The following is an 18,883-nucleotide window of genomic DNA, read 5'->3' as shown; positions in this document are numbered from 1 at the left end:
TTACAAGCATTTACAATTTCCCATATAATTAATTATCGACCTAGAATGTAGATCAATGCTTGTATAAACATTTGACATGACTTATCTGTCCCAACTTGTGGCAGGGTTCTCACAGATAGAGAGAGAGATTGATCAAATCTAAGTATCGTTGTTGATTAAAGAAACTTGCTTTGCATATATTTTCTCGAGCAAATATCTGTTTGGATTTTGTTAAGGTAGAAACATGGATTCATTTTGAAAAGGAGAAAGACTTGGGTTCACTCCTATGGTTCAGCAACCAATCAAAAATTAGCATTCTAAATGTAGTCTTTTTCATAAAAGAAAATAAAATATTTCGAATTTACTTTTTAAAATAAATAGATAAAAAATAAATAAAAATAAAAAACATTTTTTCTAAAAATTGTTAACGTCCACATTAAATCCTAAACCCTAAATCATAAACACTAAACACTAAACCCTAAACACTAAACCCTAAACTTTTAGATAAACCCTAAACCCTGAACCTTTGTGTAAATTATAAATCCTTAGATAAACCCTAAAAACTAAACCCTAAAATTTAAGGTAAACCCTAAACCCTTGAGTAAATCTGAAACCCTTGGGTAAATCTTAATCCTTAGGCAAATTTTAAACCATTGAATAAAATCTTTTGGGTTTAGGGTATTACCCAAAGTTTTAGGATTTATCCAAGAATTTAGGATTTATTCAAAGGCTTAGGGTTTAGTGTTTAGGGTTATGAATTTAGGGTTTAGTATTTATGATTTACATAAGGATTTATGATTTACATAGGGTTTAGAGTTTACCTAAGAGTTTAGGGTTTAGTGTTTAAGGTTTAGGGTGGACGGCATTAACAATTTATAGAAAAAAATATTTTTTTTACAGTTACTAATATTTTTATTTATTTTTATCTATTTATTTTAATAAGTAAATTCAAAATATTTTGTTTCTTTTATAAAAATATTGCATTTAATATACTATTTTTTTATTAGTTGGTGAATCTAAAGGTGAACGTAAAGGTTCACCATAGGAGTGAACTCAAGTTTTTCTCTTTAAAAATCCTTATCGGCTCTTCCTTAACAAAGATTGATTTTGATGCCAAATCATCAGTTGAAGAAATCTTTTTTTTAAACAACAAATGCTTATATTAAAATTAAAATCTCAATGAGCTAAATTGATTATAACCGGAGATTCGATACAACCAGAAAGATACTCAACGATGTTGATTACAATCAGAGAGATACTCGACGCTAAGCTGATAAGCTAATATATTTAAAATATAAAAAAAATAGAACTGTATAAAGAAAATAAACCCAAATAAAATCTTTACTTTTAGTCCTAAACCCATGTTCGTGTTCGACTCAACGTTGAAAATTTTAACTAATGGATTTTGAGAGCAGCTGAAAACTGTCACTGGAAATACCTTGATCTCCCGAGTTGCAGTTAGGTGAGGAGAAATTGCTGAAGTAGGACTATACACAGAATCATCAATGGTACAACCTCTGAAAATTAGCGGTTGATAGAATAGGGAGATGCTGAATTTAGGTGATGTTCCAAAAAGCTGCCGAAGTAGAAAAACATTACGTCTACAATTTGATTCTTCTATAAGATACTTTTGGTATATTTTTCCATGTAACGTATAAAAAGTATGCTTTAACGCGAACCAACATATTTGGATTACAAAAAAAAAAGGGGATTATGCGGTCATAGATTTCGGGGTAGTAATATACTTGAAGATAGCGGGTCGATTCTCGTCAAAAAGCATATTCATCGTTGTCATTATATTTTTCGGTGAATTTGTTGCTAATGAAAACAAGTTGATTAAACTGTTTAAAGATAAGATGAAAACATAGGAAAGAACAAAGATTAGTTAAGATGAGAAATGAGAAGTGAAGTGAGTCAGTGTACTTTGCACAAATGTCGATCTCTCATCGTTGAGCCATGAGATGGCCACTTAAGGTAGTCCAAGACATTGCCTCCTCGTGAGTCCTTGTTTTATTTACAAGGACAATGATTCTTTTTTCTTTTGCAATTTTTATAGACGCGAGTATATCAGTTTCTTGACTCTTTTTGGTTTTTGATAAGACTAGGGGTGTTTCCGGCTTCAACGTTATATTTTTTTTATGTAACAGTTTATATATATATATATAATTTGATTGTTAATATGTATTTAATGTGATTCTATAAATGTAAAATTATTTTCTTGGCATATTAAAGAAATTTTTTTTTCTAAAAATATAATAATTTTGCTTTATTCCATATCAACTGACTTTAGCATTATTGGCTGAATAGGTTATTTAAATAAATTAGTGGATAATATATTGTATTTTAAATAAAAGTATGTTGTAGCATTCTGTACTTTTCAATGCTTCTAAAATGTTTAATAATAATTGGGTATAATGTTTATACAATTTTAGAAGATATATATATATAGTATATATATATATTTATTTATATATGGGTAATATATAGTCACATCGCTGTAACTCATAATTGTCTTTTGAAATATTAAAGGGGTTTTTGCAAAATTGACCTACAACTTAAAGTCAAACACAAAACTAACCTCCTTTTTTTTGAAAATTGGTTTTGCCCTATTCACCCCACAAGTTCATATAATTTACGAAAATGCCATCAATTTTTTTTTTCTTTTCGAAAATGACATTTTTACTCTCTCACCCTCATCATCTTCAAGTAATTACAAGATTGTCATTGTCATCAATACCACAACCACCATGAACAACCAATTTGAAGCTCTTAATGCTCCCAAAATCGATTTACCCTTCTTATTTTTCCATTCTTGTGAACTAAACACAACATATCTCTCACTTTCTCTCCACAATGAGCTAAAAAAACCCAAGATTTTGATTCTAAAATTTTTATGGTTCATAGAGTCATAGAACCTAACGATTATGGGTGGGTGACTTTCGTTTGTGATTCTGTGTGCTTGGAGAAGCCTTATGTATGCTAAGGAACTTATCTCACCAATTTAAGGTATGACATCGAGTTTTTTTCCAGATCTGTTCGTCAGACGACTTACTTGGGAAGTCGTCTGGCTGTAGACGACTTACCTGGAAGTCGTCTGGCTGTAGACGACTTACCTGGAAGTCGTTTGGTCAACGCAGAGGTTATTTTTGCAATTGACTTTGAAATCTGTAACCTGAGACGACTGAAAGTTAAGTCGTCTACTATTGTTTGGTTTCAAAAAAAATTCCAAAGAACCTAGACGACTTACATTTCAGTCGTCATAGGTTAGTTTTGCATTTGACTGGATAATTTCAGAAGTTTGACTTCCCCAGACGACATACATTTCAGTCGTCTGGCGAAAATTAAAATAATAATATTTTTTTTAAAGTAAACGACTTACAATTAAGTAGTCATAGGTTAGTTTTGCAGCCGACCAGACGACATATAGTCTAGTCGTCTAGAAAACTTAGATTGAAGTCGTCCGCGTCTTCTCCACTAGTTTTTAAGTCTTCTACGTTAGTTTTTGAATAACTTGTATTTTTAAGAGTGATAAGTAACTTCAAGATATGTAAAACTCATATTTACAAAATATGTTCTCTCCCTTAGTTTTACTAAATTTGACTAAGTTTTTCAATGCAAACTTATAAAAAATATGATATGCTTTGACTAGTTACTATTGTTTGTTTCCATCTCTTAAGTATTATTGTTATAGACAATAATGATGACTATTGTTATGAGTTGGAAGAAGGGTTAAAATGCTTCTTAAAATGTTGTATCAATATGAAGCTACCAACATTCTTGTTTATTAAGATGAGAAAAAGGCCATTGGAGTTTATTATTACATATGAGAGATCCAAAGATAAGAAAAAGGCTACTGAAGTATATTATTTCATTGATTTGTAAATGTATAAACACATTCTTAGCACATTTAATACATCTTGGAAAACATTATTACTGATTTTACAAAAAATTCACAACTAAAAGAGTATACATGCAATTCACAAAACAGACCACAAACAAAACTATTATAGATCATTCATCTACAAAGACAAGCTTGGATTCCACTTGAGTAGACAAGACCAGACGACTTTTAAGAAGTCCAGACGACTTCTAAGAAGTCCAGACGACTTCCAGGAAGTTCAGACGACTTTGTCAGAAGACTTTTAGGAAGTTCAGACGACTTTACAGGAAGTCCAGACGACTTTTAGGAAGTCCAGACGACTTCCAGACGACTTCCAGACGACTAACAAGTAAGTCGTCCCAGAAGTCTTCCAGATCTGAAAAACCTGCATATTAAATCCAGATCTGAAAAACCTGCATATTCAAAAACGTTCAAATGGCTTAAAACAGAAAAAAATGAGTGGAAGATTAGATAAATCTACCTTTACAGAACACACAAAAATACATATCTAAAAATAATAGATCTACCTTTAAATTAGTGGAAGATGAGTACCATCTAATTAAAAACCTGTAAAAAAAAAATAGATTAGTAAGAAAGACATGAGACAAAATTGAAAAATTTATATAAAGTTTGGTGTTTTCAAGTCAAAGAGATTAGAGTGGGTTTGGAGAGTTTTAGTTTGGGAAAAAAGTAAGAACTTTATACAACAAGAAGTTACCAAATGAAGAAAAATCAGACATAAGAACTTACCAAAACGCTCAGAAAAATCCAGACGACTTCCTAGAAGTCCAGACGACTTCCTGGAAGTCCAGACGACTTCCTGGAAGTCCAGACGACTTCCTGGAAGTCCAGACGACTTCCTGGAAGTCCAGACGACTTCCTGGAAGTCCAGACGACTTCCTGGAAGTCCAGACGATTTCCTGGAAGTCCAGACGACTTCCTGGAAGTCCAGACGACTTCCTGGAAGTCCAGACGACTTTGTCAGAAGACTTCCAAGAAGTCCAGACGACTTCCAGACGACTTCCAGACGACTAACAGGTAAGTCGTCCCAGAAGTCTTCCAGATCTGAAAAACCTGCACATCAAATCCAGATCTGAAAAACCTGCATATCCAAAAACGTTCAAATGACTTAAAAATAGAGAAAATGAGTGGAAGATTAGATAAATCTACATTTATAGAACACACAAAATTACATATCTAAAATTAATAGATCTACCTCTAAATTAGTGGAAGATGAGTACCATTTGATTAAAAACCTGCAAAAGAGATAGATTAGTAAGAAATATATGAGACAAAACTGAAAAATTCATATAAAGTTTGGTGTTTTCAAGTCAAAGAGATTAGAGAGAGGTTGGAGAGTTTTAGAATGATGAACATTACATTTTTGTTGCAGCCATTTGAGAGGAGGAGAGAGAATGTGTAAATTTTTCTTTATATAGGGAGACAAAAAATCCAATTAGGTTAAATATTTTTGACTCAGACGACTTCCTGGACGACTTACATTTCAGTCGTCTGGTGAAGAAATTAAAACAGACGACATGTAAGTCGTCCAGAAGAGTTTAATATTTTTAGCGAGAAATTAAATATTTTTAGCGGGAAACTAAAATAGAAGACTTTCCAGACGACTTACAAGTAATATTTTTAGCGGTAAACTAAGTCGTCTGGTTTAAATTATTTAAGCGGGAAAATAATTTTTTTAAAAAATTTTAGGCGGGAATATTTGGACGACTTACATGTAAGTCGTCTGTTTTAATTTCTTCACCAGACGACTGAAATGTAAGTCGTCCGAATAAAATGATCCGGTTAGGTTAAAACGCACATTGGTAAAATATAAGATTCGGTACGATGTGGACAACTGAAATATACGTCGTCCGGGTAAATTATTCAACAGACGACTGAAATATAAGTCGTCCACACCCTAAACATAAACCCTAAACTTAATTATCTAATTAAACACTTCATAAAACCAAATCAAACTTGAAAAGTGTTTACTATACACAGAAATAAACACATATAGGTGAAAACTAATTTTTGAAAAAAACATTTTAGTTTTCCAAAATCTAACCCTAACAATACATACAATACTACAACATATGTTTGCCAAACTCCTAAACCAAAGTATTTCATGATTCACTACTTCCACTCATCTATCTTCAAAACAAATCAATTTTATCATATCTTAATTTATATCAGTTAAAACTGTTTATAATTACTTGATTTTAATTTTTTACGCATCAAAATATTTTTTTTAAGATTTATAAATTATTTTTAAAATAAACTGGTACCAGACGACTTACACTTCAGTCGTCCAGACGACTTCCAACATCTCAGACGACTCAGACGATTTACTGGGGCTATATTCGTAAAAATAGCTTCTGTTTTTTTGTTTGGTCACAAGGGGCTGAGCTGTAATTTCACTAGGTTTTTAGGTTAGTTTTGCATTTGATTCAAGTTTGGGTATAGGTTTTGGATTAAAATCAAGTTGTGGGTTAGTTTTGGCAAAAACCCCAATATTAAAAGTGGATTTGTTTTGTTAATTTGAATCTCTAGTGATGTAGTAACAAAAATGAATATTATTGAACAAATTATAATGACATACATAATTGATATAATATACTATACATTTCCTCACGGGGTCAAAGTTATTGAGTATATCATTCTATCGTTAATCATTTATCCCCTCACATTCATCCCTCTTCTCAAATACATTTTTGCTGTATGCAACGCTAATGACAACATATGATTAAATTTTCACGTGTTCTTATATATCTCTCACTTCATATTATCTAAATGGTCTCTTGTTTGGTGTATTAGGTGGAGCATTTTCTTTCTATTCTTTGCTCTGTAGACACGCAGAAGTGAACACTATCCCAAACTAACACCGTACAGTGAAGAGCTAATAACGTACTACATTTTATGAGCTTACTTTTGCAACACAGACGGACAGACCATGCAATGGTTGGAAAAAGGTTCCTCTAGCAAAAAAAACATTCTTATTCTCGTTCTTGTTGGTACGTGCATGGTCCTCGGCTATGGAATCCCTGCTCCTTCCATCACTGGCACATCAATCACTTGCCCCTTCTTACACTCTACATAGACTATTTTCGTTGCTTTTTGGATCTCATAGTTCTGTCCACTGCGGGTAGCCTGGCCTCAGTGGAAACCTATATCATATAAACAATGGTATTAGCCACTACGTTAAAGTTCTCTTTTAAACAGTGAGTGTTGGCGCATTATGACTTAACTCGTACAAAATGTTGTTCATGTCCTCAAAATGTGACCGGCTCTTCTTGCTTCTTTCATCATCCTCGGACTTCTTCGGAGAAAAAAAAACATAATAGAACAATCTGTCACATACAACATATATAGGGAAGCCTTAAAGGTTTTCATTGTCTTTTGTATGCTTTATGATTTCTCATATCTTGTTATTGAGACTTTTGTTATCACCTGCAGATAGAATAACATTTATGCTTTACACATATTTCAAAATGCTATACCATCAACCATACAGAAATTGAAGCTTTACATACCATGGAGGCTGTTGGAAGAGTATTTTTATTGTACCATTGCTTCCTAGATTAAAACTCTATTTAGCAATATTGGATGATCAGTGAGAACCCAAGCATGCACCTTTCTTCTGTGAACCACATTCTGAAGAAACGACATACCTACAAAAAAGGTGGTTATGGTTGATGACAATGTCTTATTCAGCATATTTAAATTGTTTGGCCCAAACAGTGTAAACTGCATATATAAAGAAGCTTCTCCTAACAAACCATGGAGTTTTAGAACTGTATTAAGTGTAGAACCATAATGATTTCCAGACTGAGAATAGAAGTTAAATAAAAAGAGTTTTACATTTAGGAAAGTTATGCTACGTATAAGATGGTTTTGGAGCATATACTGATTGGTTAGCACCTGAAGTCCAAAATACAAATTGTTCAAGCTACGATTTAGCTTTACTCAAAAACAATTGATGAATCAAATATATACAAATAGCAGATATAGAACTTCAATTGATTTCACATGTTGCACAGCACCATTGGATCTAACAATTAGAGATCTACAACATAATCTGGATAATATTTTTGAGAAGACACGTAAGAATACGCAAGAGCCGGGACTTTGTTGCTTTTAAGAACAAAAGACCCGACTTGGATTCACCCATGGAGGAAACAATATTATTGATTCAATCTAACGCATCTCTGGTAAGATTTCCACGAACTCAGAAATTCGATTTCATCCTCCCGTTCACCCCATATCCTTCAATGAAACCACAGAGTAAGTTACTTCGGACTGAAACCGAACAGAACCAGAGAGAAAGACATAATCAATACCTGTAGATCTTCCAACCATGGCTTCAAAACAAAAATCACCGAGCCAAAGTCCTTCCCAATCATGGAAGCCGAAGATGTCTCCAGATAGGATTGTGGAAAGGATTTTTATACATTCGCGGAGACTGGAGAGAAATCATCAATAAATGAGAGGATTAGTGGTAAAAATCTGAAACGTTGAAGACGCGTTTTCGGAGACGGTGTGATCTGAAGAGGTATGGTCATCTCCAACATCGAGAAGGAATAACATGACGATGTGGCACTATAGTTTATTTTTATTGACTGATTTTTTAATCTGAGGTGGCATGCCTCTCCATTGAGTATATTCACCTTTTAGTATAGTATAGATTGTTTTCTCGAGTTCTAGTATAATATATAAAAAACGAAGAAACATATTAATATCTTCCGTCTGTATCTAATTTCCTTTGTCTATTAAATGGAAAACAAACAAGAATATCAAATAGTTTTGTCGTCTGTTAGTTTTACAGGTAAGCTTTTGAGCACCACTCAGATCAACCTTTTTCATAAAATTCTAGACAAATAAACAAAAATACTACTGAGATTTCTAATTATTTTTTAGACTGAAATTGTAATGTTACAATTTATAGTTTTATTTTATTAAATCTTTAATACAAATCAATATAACTATTTTTTGCCAACAACAACTATTATAATATGAATTTTATAATTTACTATGCCAAATGTTGATATAAGAAAACTAATATGCTAAAGTTAGCACTATGTGTTATCATCTTCGCCTATGATAGTAGTAATTGACAGATGTTTTGTATAATTTATTGAAAACTGGTAACTCTAAAAGCATTTTAACAAATGTAATATTTTAGTTTTCAAAATGATTTATAGTTTACTAGATTTGACTATATCTAACTATTATACAATTCTGCAAACTTATATTTCATCCTAAAATAACAAGGCATAATAGAAAGTTCAAAATTCCAGGAAAGAACGATGCATGGTGTAAATAGAACCATATACATAGAAGATATATAAATAAGTGAATAGAAGATGGTACACGATACATACTATCAAACAAACTAAGCCAACTAGCTAAAGTCACTTGCTCAATACATTTTATCAGTCTCTCTGTAAGAAAAAAAAACACAATGCCAAGAACCATGTGGAAAGACTTCCATCTTTGTTTTCCAACAAATCTCATCAAGCCCTCCTCCGAGGCCGCCACCTCCTCCCAAGAACCGAACCGGCCATCCATTCTTCTCATCAACAACTTCAACCATCTTTACGACGATTCCACAGCCACCGGCCGCCGCATATCTAAGCCTATTATTGAAGTCATTCCACCTTCCTCCATTACAACCGCCACGACATTCACTGCCTCCACCTCCACCTCAACCACCGGTAACTCTTCCTCCTCCTCCTCCTTGTATGAGTCTGATAATTACGGTTTTGCCCCTGAAGACTCTCCCCCTCCGGACTTAACCGCCGTTCTTGCCACACGTCGCTTCTTCTTCTCTTCCCCTGGCCGTTCCAACTCAATCACCGATTCTCCGGATCTCCGTCCCCGGTTTGAATACAAAACTTCCACCACTACTACTGCTGCTACTAGGCTTCTAACCGGGGGAGCCGCCGTTAAACAATGCGTGCAATCTCCTGATCCTTACAACGACTTCCGCCGATCAATGCAAGAGATGCTTGACGCCGTTACAGACGCAGGAGATGCTCGCCGTTACGAGTTCTTGCACGAGCTGTTACTTAGCTACCTCTCATTGAATGCAGAAGATACACATAAGTTCATTATCAGAGCTTTCGCCGACGTTCTCGTATCTCTCTTATCTGACGGTCACCGGACTAACTGACGTGGCAAATCCTCATGCTGCGTAAAAAAATAGTCATGTTTTGGGATTAGCGCTTTAGGATTAAAAGATAGGTATATCAAATGTAATAATTGTGTAATGATACGAGAAAATCGAGAGAGGCGTGAGGTTTTGTCTCGATCGCATGCAGTTAGATTGCTTTTTATTTTGTTTTGTTTTTTCCTTCTTAAATAAATGGTAAATGAGAATTAATTGATATTTATTCATCAATTCAAACTTACATTTCCTTCAACACAGATTGTAAATACATGAAACGGAGGAACCTCAACTTCAAGAGTGATATAATTTTTTACCAAAAAAAAGAGTGGTATAATTTATTTATTTTTACATTTATATTAATCTTGCCGAATGGTAAAAAAAACTTGTGATTGGTAGAAGGCTAGAAGTAGTACTGCATGTGATAACATTTTCACTTATACAGTTTGCGGACTATAACATTAATTACCTAAATGGGCTAATTGCTAATTGGTATATATGAATATGATATATATATATATATATATATATATATATAAATGGGCTAATTGTTTCAAAAGTTTGTCTTTTGGAGAGACTACCAAAAAAACGTCCATGACAAAACAAGAAAGCTATGTCGACTGACATTTGGAACTATTTCTTCTTCTTTTATCATAACGTATCAATTTAGAGAGAATCTAAAATTGTAATTGACTTTCTTCTCTGCTTTTTGTAATGTTCCCACTTTCATATGCATTTTTACATTGAATACAGAATCTAAAAATGATATATAATGAGTTATACATTGAGTTATTATATTTTTGCTTAGGATCTTTTAGGCCGGATAGAACTTCACCATTTTATCAATACGCAACGCTGGTTTAATGCTATCATGGTGAAATACATTTTTCGTAGCTAGCTATACGAAGAATCTCATAGTAGCATAGTATAATCACGACTTCGACCAATATGATGATATACGTTGTAACATATAATTAACTAGAAATTGGCTCCACATAAAACTCTGGGTTTAAGAATAAAGTCATAGAAAATGTGGTAATATACATAAATCGGAGTTGAGATGCGGCTTGTAGGAGAGAAAACAACTTGGTTAGATGTAGCAAAATTAACTGTAAATTCAAAACCAGTATTTATTATATACAAATTTTATTTTCTTTTTGTTGGATATTTAATTTATGGAACGACCGAAGCAAATTAAATGCGTCCAAAATACTATATATGATAGTGACAGTTGAACTTGGTACAGTATTACAGTGACTCCAAAACAAAAAGGCATCAGAAACTCTTGTCACAGACCCTATATTAAATCAAGGCGTGATTTGTGTTGTATGATGAATTATTAGATATATAAAAACTTATTTAATGAAAATAGACTAGTTTAATACTATATTCGTCATCATAAACTATTGTTATTTTGATTTATTAATCTGAATATAAAGCTAAATAATTAATATGGATGATAATACGTTGACAAAAAAATCCACAAGCCATGCAAATTTTTTTTTTTTTTTTTTTTTTTTTTGGTCAAAGCCATGCAATTTTCTTTTTTTTTCTTAATTTTCTTAAAGAGATGATACGCAAGAATGATATATAGACCCGTGAAAAATAATTTTTAGAAGCACATCAAAACATTGATAAGTCAAGGTGGTACAAATAAATTAAAATATCAAACACTGGTACTCTATTTCAATATTGAAATATGTTGTTTGTGATTCTTGCCCATGAGATTTTACACATAACACAAGGCGAGACAAAAACAAAAGAGGAGTTTAAATATACACATTACACTGACTGCTGTTGCATCCATAGTTTATGTACTAGATTATAACACAAGGCGAGACAAAAACAAAAGAGGAGAACCAATCGGGAGATTTTATGCATATTCAACCGCAATATTTGAATTCAGTTGACCAAACAAAATTATTAAATGTAAATAAGACATGTTAAGAAACATAAGATTAAATATATTGTTTTTGTAAGACTTAAGAACTACTAATGCACTAACATTATATTTTAAGCAAGCATATGATTTCTCTGGCGCAGAAACTAAGTAAGTTTGTTATCTAGACGATTTTGTAATGTGGTATGAATTATTATTGCCTGCATTTCTGCCGCTTGTCTCTGATTCTCCCTGGTCAAGTACATATATGTATGTCTTTGAGCACATGTGTTTGAGAGAGATAAGTCCAGAATCATATACGTTTTCATTTTACATATACAGTATTGCCTACGTGTTCTCAGGTGATTCAGATATGAAAGATTCGTTAGGTAAAATGATACATACGGTTGATTGAAATATGTATGCTATGAAAGGGGAAAATAAAAGAGATTATATTCGTTATTTTAAAACATTGTTCCTTACCCATCAACAAGCTGGAATAGCTCAGTTGGTTAGAGCGTGTGGCTGTTAACCACAAGGTCGGAGGTTCGACCCCTCCTTCTAGCGCATTATTTATATTTTTGAATCTCCTCTTGAATTAGAGGGCAATTTCGTCATTTAAACAAAACAACACGAACCATCCATTTTTCATCTCTCTCCTATTCCTTTCAGACAAACGCCTGCTGCTTCCGGTAAACTCTTCGCCGTCGTCAAGGTGACTCATTTCTTCTCCGATAAAGGATACTGAGCTTCTCGTTTCCATCAGACTGGAAGAAGAAGATTCATGGGTTTCCTTGTAGCCGCCATTAATGTTCCTCCTCCTACTACATTGATCCATCAACAAGTGAAATCGAAGCATGTATGTAGTAAAGGTATCACCTTTACATCTTTTCCTCTGTTTTTTATTTAAGTGTGACTCTGTTTTTATTTGAACTGTTTGAAAATTTGCAACTGAACAGAGGAGAAGCTTCAAGAGAGATCTTTGTTTGCTCGTCGTGGTTTCTTGCACTGCGTTGTTGGTGCTTCGTTGATGGCTAAACTTGAGTTCTCTGGGTTACAAGCTGCTCAAGCAGAGGAGAAAGATGAAGGAGTTGTTGGTGCTTTCAAGTCTTTGTTTGATTCTAACGAGAGAACAAAGTCTGGGAAAGAGCTGCCAAAGGCTTACTTGAAATCTGCAAGAGAGGTTGTGAAGACGATGAGGGAGTCGCTTAAAGAAGACCCGAAAGACAATGCCAAGTTTAGAAGAAGTGCTGATTCCGCCAAGGAGTCGATTCGTGATTACTTGAGCAACTGGAGAGGGCAGAAGAGTGTAGCTGGAGAAGTAAGTCACATTGCTTCCTTCTTGTTTGTTTTTCCATCTCTTTGAATGAAAACCATTTTGATATGTGTTCAGGAATCTTACGCTGAGCTGGAGAAAGTCATCAGAGCTTTGGCCACGTTTTACTCAAAGGCGGGACCTTCTGCACCTCTTCCTGATGAGGTTAAGGCTGAGATTTTGGATGATCTTAATAGGGCTGAAGAGTTTTTGTGAGCAGATCCTGCAGCTACAAGTTTTGATGTAACATGTTTGTATTGATGCTTATTATACTTGAGAACTTGTGAAAGCAACGGAAAAGAAATGTTCTGATATGCAACAAAACTAACAAATAGCTCCAAATTTACTAATGGAACGTTATATAATACAATGTTGTAAATCCCTGGATTGGAGTTAATAATAATTGATAAATACAAAGTAAAGACAGACAACAACAACAACAGGACTCTGAATGTGAGAAAAAACTTAGGCATGCTTCTCCTTATTCTCTGTAGTATCATAGCGCAATAAGGCGTAAAGCATATATCTTCATCACAAATATCTTTCTATGTGAAACTGACTGAATCTCTCATTACCTAATCTCAACCTTTGAAGAATGCAAGCTTGACTATAATCAATGAGCATCACAAATCCAGACAGATATATTGTACTTCCTCCTCCTTGGAGAACTCACGTCTTGAACACAATCTTTTCACAAAAGTAAACCATCTGCTTTCGATACAGCCAACTTAGCACCAGGACCGAGTCTGTCACTGTCTTTACATGAAGGAGTGGCCTCTCTGTTCGGTGAGTTTTGTTCAGTCTTGCCTTCTTGAGTGATAGAGCTTATATCTGATGATCCTAAACCGGAAGTAGATGAGGAGAGATTGTTTTCAATCTGAACCTCAGTGGATGCTTGTACGATTTCCAGAGATAGTAACTTAGCAACAGCTTCTACATTCACATCTTCGCATGATGATCCTGTATCGTCACGTTGCTTAGAGCAAGACTTCAACGTGAACTGACAAGAAGAAACGCTAATCCCAGATTCTTCACCAGGTATATATCTCCTCGATTCACCACCCTCCGGCTTGGAAACCGTGTCCATGGTTGCTTCAACTGGTGTACATATAGGACTGGTTTTCTCATCAGAAACGAGAGTCTTCTTGTCGCAGTCTGCATCATCATCAGCGACATGTCCATTGGAGTTTAGACAAGTTTCAGCAAAAGACGCAGATTCAGATTTCTTCTCTGTCTCTACCTCTGAACCCATGGCATCCTTATGTACAACGACACAGTCACCTACAGCTGCGAATTTGGACTTCTTTTCTTCATGGAGGAGAGGTTTGTGTAACATGTCTATTCCAGGAAACACCAACGTGTTGAGGGACCTCATCTCTTTCCTGACTGAATCATCAAGAGGGCTGAATCCGAAGTTACCGGTCCAGGCGTGCAAAAAGTCTGGAATGGCAGGGATTACCAATTTCTCAACCTTGAGAGAACGCATAGCCTTTATGAAAAAAAAGACAAACCAAAAGTTAAGAAGTTGAAAGCACCTTTCGGCACATGATGCACAGAGAATGATTGTACAGTCCAACCAGCTTACCGACTCAATGGCATCAAAAAGCCGACGACACATTCCTTGACGCCTGTATATATGCCTGGTTCCAATGAATGGCATCTCCGCCAATTGCATTCCATGGAACCTAACAAGACAACAAAAATTAACTTCAGGAAGGTCCTTTAGAATGTATGAGCATATGCACTCATTTACGTCCTCAACTGAAAAAACTAAAGAAATAATAGCAATTCTTAATTACCGCAAGTTAAATGGCCTGCTTGTTCTATCAGAAACTAATTCGAGCAGACAGAAGACAGACAAATAGAAGACTAGAGGAGTCACAGTTGTAGCAAAAGAGTGTGGCTAATGAATCAAGACAACGAGTTTCCAATGAATGTCAAGACAATTAGATAATACTCGTGGGAAAATGATGTGCCTATTATTAAAAAGTGTTAACTGAGAAGGTAGACAATACCTGAGAGATGCTGCACATATGATTTCATCTCCTCTCTCTAGGATAGCAGTGTAGAAGCCAGTATAATTAATCCGGCTGAAATTGGATCTGCGTAGAGAAGGCAGTCATCGTATGGAATCAAGCATACATAACAAAGAGCCACCAAATTTTTTATAGGCGTTTATAGTTCTGTGCACGTGAATCTCAGAAATTATCAACATTTAAGTGTTGAACTTTATAAGACAAACACTAGCCTTTGATTCACTATATCTACAATGCCTAAGTAATAAAAACATCATGCTTTTTCAGCATAAGTACTAAAAGAGGGATTAAGCACAAAAACTTACCCACAGTTATAAAGGACATTGCGAATTAGATTGATCCCACTCCTCCTGTCAATTATGGGCAAAAAACACTCATCCATGATAGCCAGCCCGACAGCTAGTTTTGAATTGTTTTCAATCCTTTGTGTCGACAACTGTGAGTTGAATTTTGAATCCGTGTCCACCCTATGTATAAGAGACCATGAGTAGCCGCCTTCAATTTCATGTTTGACGCCAAGATACTTCTTTAGCTTTTCGAAGAGCTGTAGAAAACAATGTAATTAGCATACAAGGAGGAAAAGAGGCAAGAAAGACCAACCACACATTGACAAAGAAAATTACTGAACAAATAGATCAAAAGCTCAAGCAAACCAGCATTTGACCATCGTTAGAAATTGTAACCTCTCCTAGAAACACCATAAGCCTTTTACCGATGCTATTACATATATGAGAATGATGCATAAACTATACAATCTAACACGAGAATGAGATTTGTGTTGACCAATAAAAACAAGAAATGAGAATTCAAGACAACAACCAGATAATACTATTATCAGACATGATGCTCATACATTGAGACCTTGTGCTTTGACATATATGTATGTCCTTTATCAATAAGAAGAAAAACAGACTTAAAAATTAAGTCAGCAAGATTGCTGAGGAAGGTATTAGACGTCAAAATACCTCTGAGCACTTAGGCCCACAGAACGAAGAAGCTGAAGACTGAACCTTATGAGCTTCCACCTCACTCATGCATGATTGGTGATCTGCAAAACCGGTTATAAATATTGAGGACGCCATTATTACCAATGGAAGTTCATGAAAAGGATAATCAAGCTCAATGGAGGAAACATCTCACATTTTCTCTCGCACATGTTGCAGGAAAGCAATGAAGGATTTTGGTCTTCGCCAACAGAATGCACCACAGCATCACAAAATTTGCAAGTGCAATTTGGACAGTGCCAGTCACCCACCGGAAGCACCTACAATTAAAACATGATACAAGTACGTTGGAACTCCAAAACCAGAAAATGGAAAATAAATAATAATACAAAAGGCTTAAACAGGTAAGACTTCACAGTAATTCATACCTCAATACCTAAGCAGGCTTGATGGTACGTTGATGGACAACCATCACAGCAAAGCAAATCTCCACCATCGCCACAGATACCACAAGCATCATCATGCGGATCATCGCCGTCGGCGTCCACGTGATGAAAACCAAGATTCTTAGCATCTTTTTGCATATTCCACGCTCTGATCTGGCAATGAAGAAGAGAACTGCCAGATTCCAGGTATATATTTTGGAAAGGCTGACATGACTTGCTCCCAGCATGGATCTCAAACCTGGAGATTGTAAGGATTTTACTGCAGCAGGCGCAATGAATCCCCGCTCTTGTTACCCATCCCTCCAGCATCACCTTTGTACATTGATGGTTCATGTACTGCACCTTTTCTCTTACCTGGACAACTCCACAATCAATCAACCAAGAGATCAATGTCCTCTTTCCAGAGTATGGATTGAACCCGTTGATCGCTGGATTCTTTTTATCCTCAGAGGTACGCACCTTCAAAGTACATCTTCCTGTTTTATTGCTTAATCTTCCATCTAGATAATGTGAATCTGATCTAGAAGATGGCCTTGCATCATTGTAGTACGACGGTCTTTTACTTTTTGAGTGTAGATCATCACGAATAGGTTCAATTCTTCTTCTTTTTATAGATTTCCCATTCATCTTTACGAACCTCTCTTCACAGGTATCACTGTCCACTCCTTCTCCATAGCTATCCTTTTCACTCTCGCTACCACTGTAATCCTTTCCCCGTTTCTTTGAAGCCTCAGTCCCTGTCTTCTTCACCTTCCTTGCTAGATTGTTCACAATATCCTCTGATACAGAAACGACTGCAGCAACGTCCTTCCTCGATCTAGCATCGATGTCTTCTTCCTTTAACTGCTGCCGAAAAGCATCATATGCTTTAATTATTGACCAAAATGCTATCCCTGAGGGGTTTACGTATACAGTATCCAGGTAAGTTTGATTCCTCCTAGGTCTGTAGTCTATCGTCCATCCTGCAGCAGTCAGCATTCCCTTAATTTTCTCACGTAGTCTTTGCTTCTCTGTTCCGCCATTACGCAGTCCCCTTCTCTCTTCCCTCGCTGCAGGCTTCAACGATTCATCGGTTTCTTTCTTGAGTTTCCGGAAAATTGGTTTCCTTATTTTCGCTTTCCTCTCCACGTCGCTCTCTTCTGACTCTGAATAATTGTTTGGTTTCCTAAAGGATGGTTTTGCTACAACATTCTCACGCTTCTGTCCCTTCCCAGAGGAGGAAGGCAGTCTCTCATATATGTCTGCTTCTTGGTGGCTGGTTGAAGCAGGAAGTGTGCTTGTTTTATTGTTTACCTTCACCTTCAGAACACCGTTTCTCCCCTGCACCCTTATCGCCTCATCTGAATCAGATCCACTACTCAAACTCATACTACTCCCGCCATTCAAGTACGGTTTTTCCCTCCTAACAAACACACCCTCTCTCCCTGATCCAGACCCTCCCACAACACCATTATCAAACCTTCTCGGCGGAAAAGAGACTCTCCCGCTGACACCAACGGTGCCATTATCAAAACGCTTCCTCATCAAATTCGCACTATCGAACCCATCGTACTCGTCAAACTCAAACACATCCAACTTCTTCGTCCCTGAAGACTCGCTGTTCCTCCTCCTCACAAACCCATTTCGGTCATCCTTCTTGCCTTTCCCTCCGAGGGTTTTGCGGTCAACGCTCCTAGCTGGAGGCTTCATGAACTCATCACTCGACTCGGACTCGCTAACAACAACTTTGGGTCTCTTCTTATGAAAACTACGCTTTGTTCCAGTAGAAGAAGACACACTCCTCCTGCAAAGCCCATCTCTTTTCTCCTTCTGACTCAACCTCGCAACTACCCGTGACCGCTCACCCGACCCACTACCTCCTTCCATATAAACGATCACTCCACAAACAAACAAACAAAAAATTCTAAAGTACTGACCTTTAATCCTATTCCCGTTTGCAAATCACCCAAATCGATAAACCCAATACTCAATAAACGTCGAATCGCACCCCGAATCGCCGGATCCGTGGTGAGGAGAGACGAAAGCTTCGATCCTATCGGAAAACAGGAGAGATGAGAGTCTCAGAGGAATATCGTTGAGGATCGAGCGTGAGGAGGTTTTGAGCTTCGGGATTTCGACGGTTGCTGGTTTTCCTCGGCGGGTGACAATGTAACTCCGCCGCAAGCGCGAGGGGAAGGAGAGGGTAGGGGGAGGGGGGCGCAATGGAGCGGGGACAAAAATCTCTTATAGACCAAATGGTCA

General features: G+C 36.0%; 3 protein-coding genes and 1 non-coding gene across 4 annotated transcripts; 3 read left to right on the top strand and 1 right to left on the bottom strand.

Moving 5' to 3' along the window:
* Positions 1-6,302: 6,302 nt before the first annotated feature.
* LOC106370183 (transcription repressor OFP12) lies at positions 6,303-10,326 on the top strand. The gene has a single exon (XM_048743454.1). It carries the CDS (start codon positions 9,318-9,320, stop codon positions 10,026-10,028), a length of 711 nt encoding a protein of 236 aa, XP_048599411.1. The 5' UTR covers positions 6,303-9,317; the 3' UTR covers positions 10,029-10,326.
* A 2,068-nt stretch (positions 10,327-12,394) lies between these two features.
* Positions 12,395-12,468, top strand: TRNAN-GUU. The gene has a single exon. It is a non-coding gene; the product is annotated as a tRNA-Asn (tRNA).
* A 54-nt stretch (positions 12,469-12,522) lies between these two features.
* LOC106371195 (photosystem II D1 precursor processing protein PSB27-H2, chloroplastic) lies at positions 12,523-13,530 on the top strand. The gene is made up of 3 exons (XM_013811228.3): positions 12,523-12,773; positions 12,861-13,222; positions 13,295-13,530. Exons 1-3 carry the CDS (start codon positions 12,686-12,688, stop codon positions 13,430-13,432), a joined length of 588 nt encoding a protein of 195 aa, XP_013666682.2. The 5' UTR covers positions 12,523-12,685; the 3' UTR covers positions 13,433-13,530.
* Positions 13,531-18,859, bottom strand: LOC106371194 (increased DNA methylation 1). Its single transcript, XM_013811227.3, has 7 exons — positions 16,625-18,859; positions 16,393-16,516; positions 16,218-16,300; positions 15,558-15,796; positions 15,232-15,318; positions 14,802-14,901; positions 13,531-14,705 (listed from the first exon to the last, which is right to left on the bottom strand). Exons 1-7 carry the CDS (start codon positions 18,506-18,508, stop codon positions 13,908-13,910), a joined length of 3,315 nt encoding a protein of 1,104 aa, XP_013666681.2. The 5' UTR covers positions 18,509-18,859; the 3' UTR covers positions 13,531-13,907.
* Between the last annotated feature and the right edge of the window lie 24 nt (positions 18,860-18,883).

The sequence above is a fragment of the Brassica napus genome, chromosome A10 (assembly GCF_020379485.1).
Source record: "Brassica napus cultivar Da-Ae chromosome A10, Da-Ae, whole genome shotgun sequence".
Taxonomy (NCBI): Eukaryota; Viridiplantae; Streptophyta; class Magnoliopsida; order Brassicales; family Brassicaceae; genus Brassica; species Brassica napus.
This window is presented reverse-complemented; position numbering and strand designations above follow the sequence as displayed.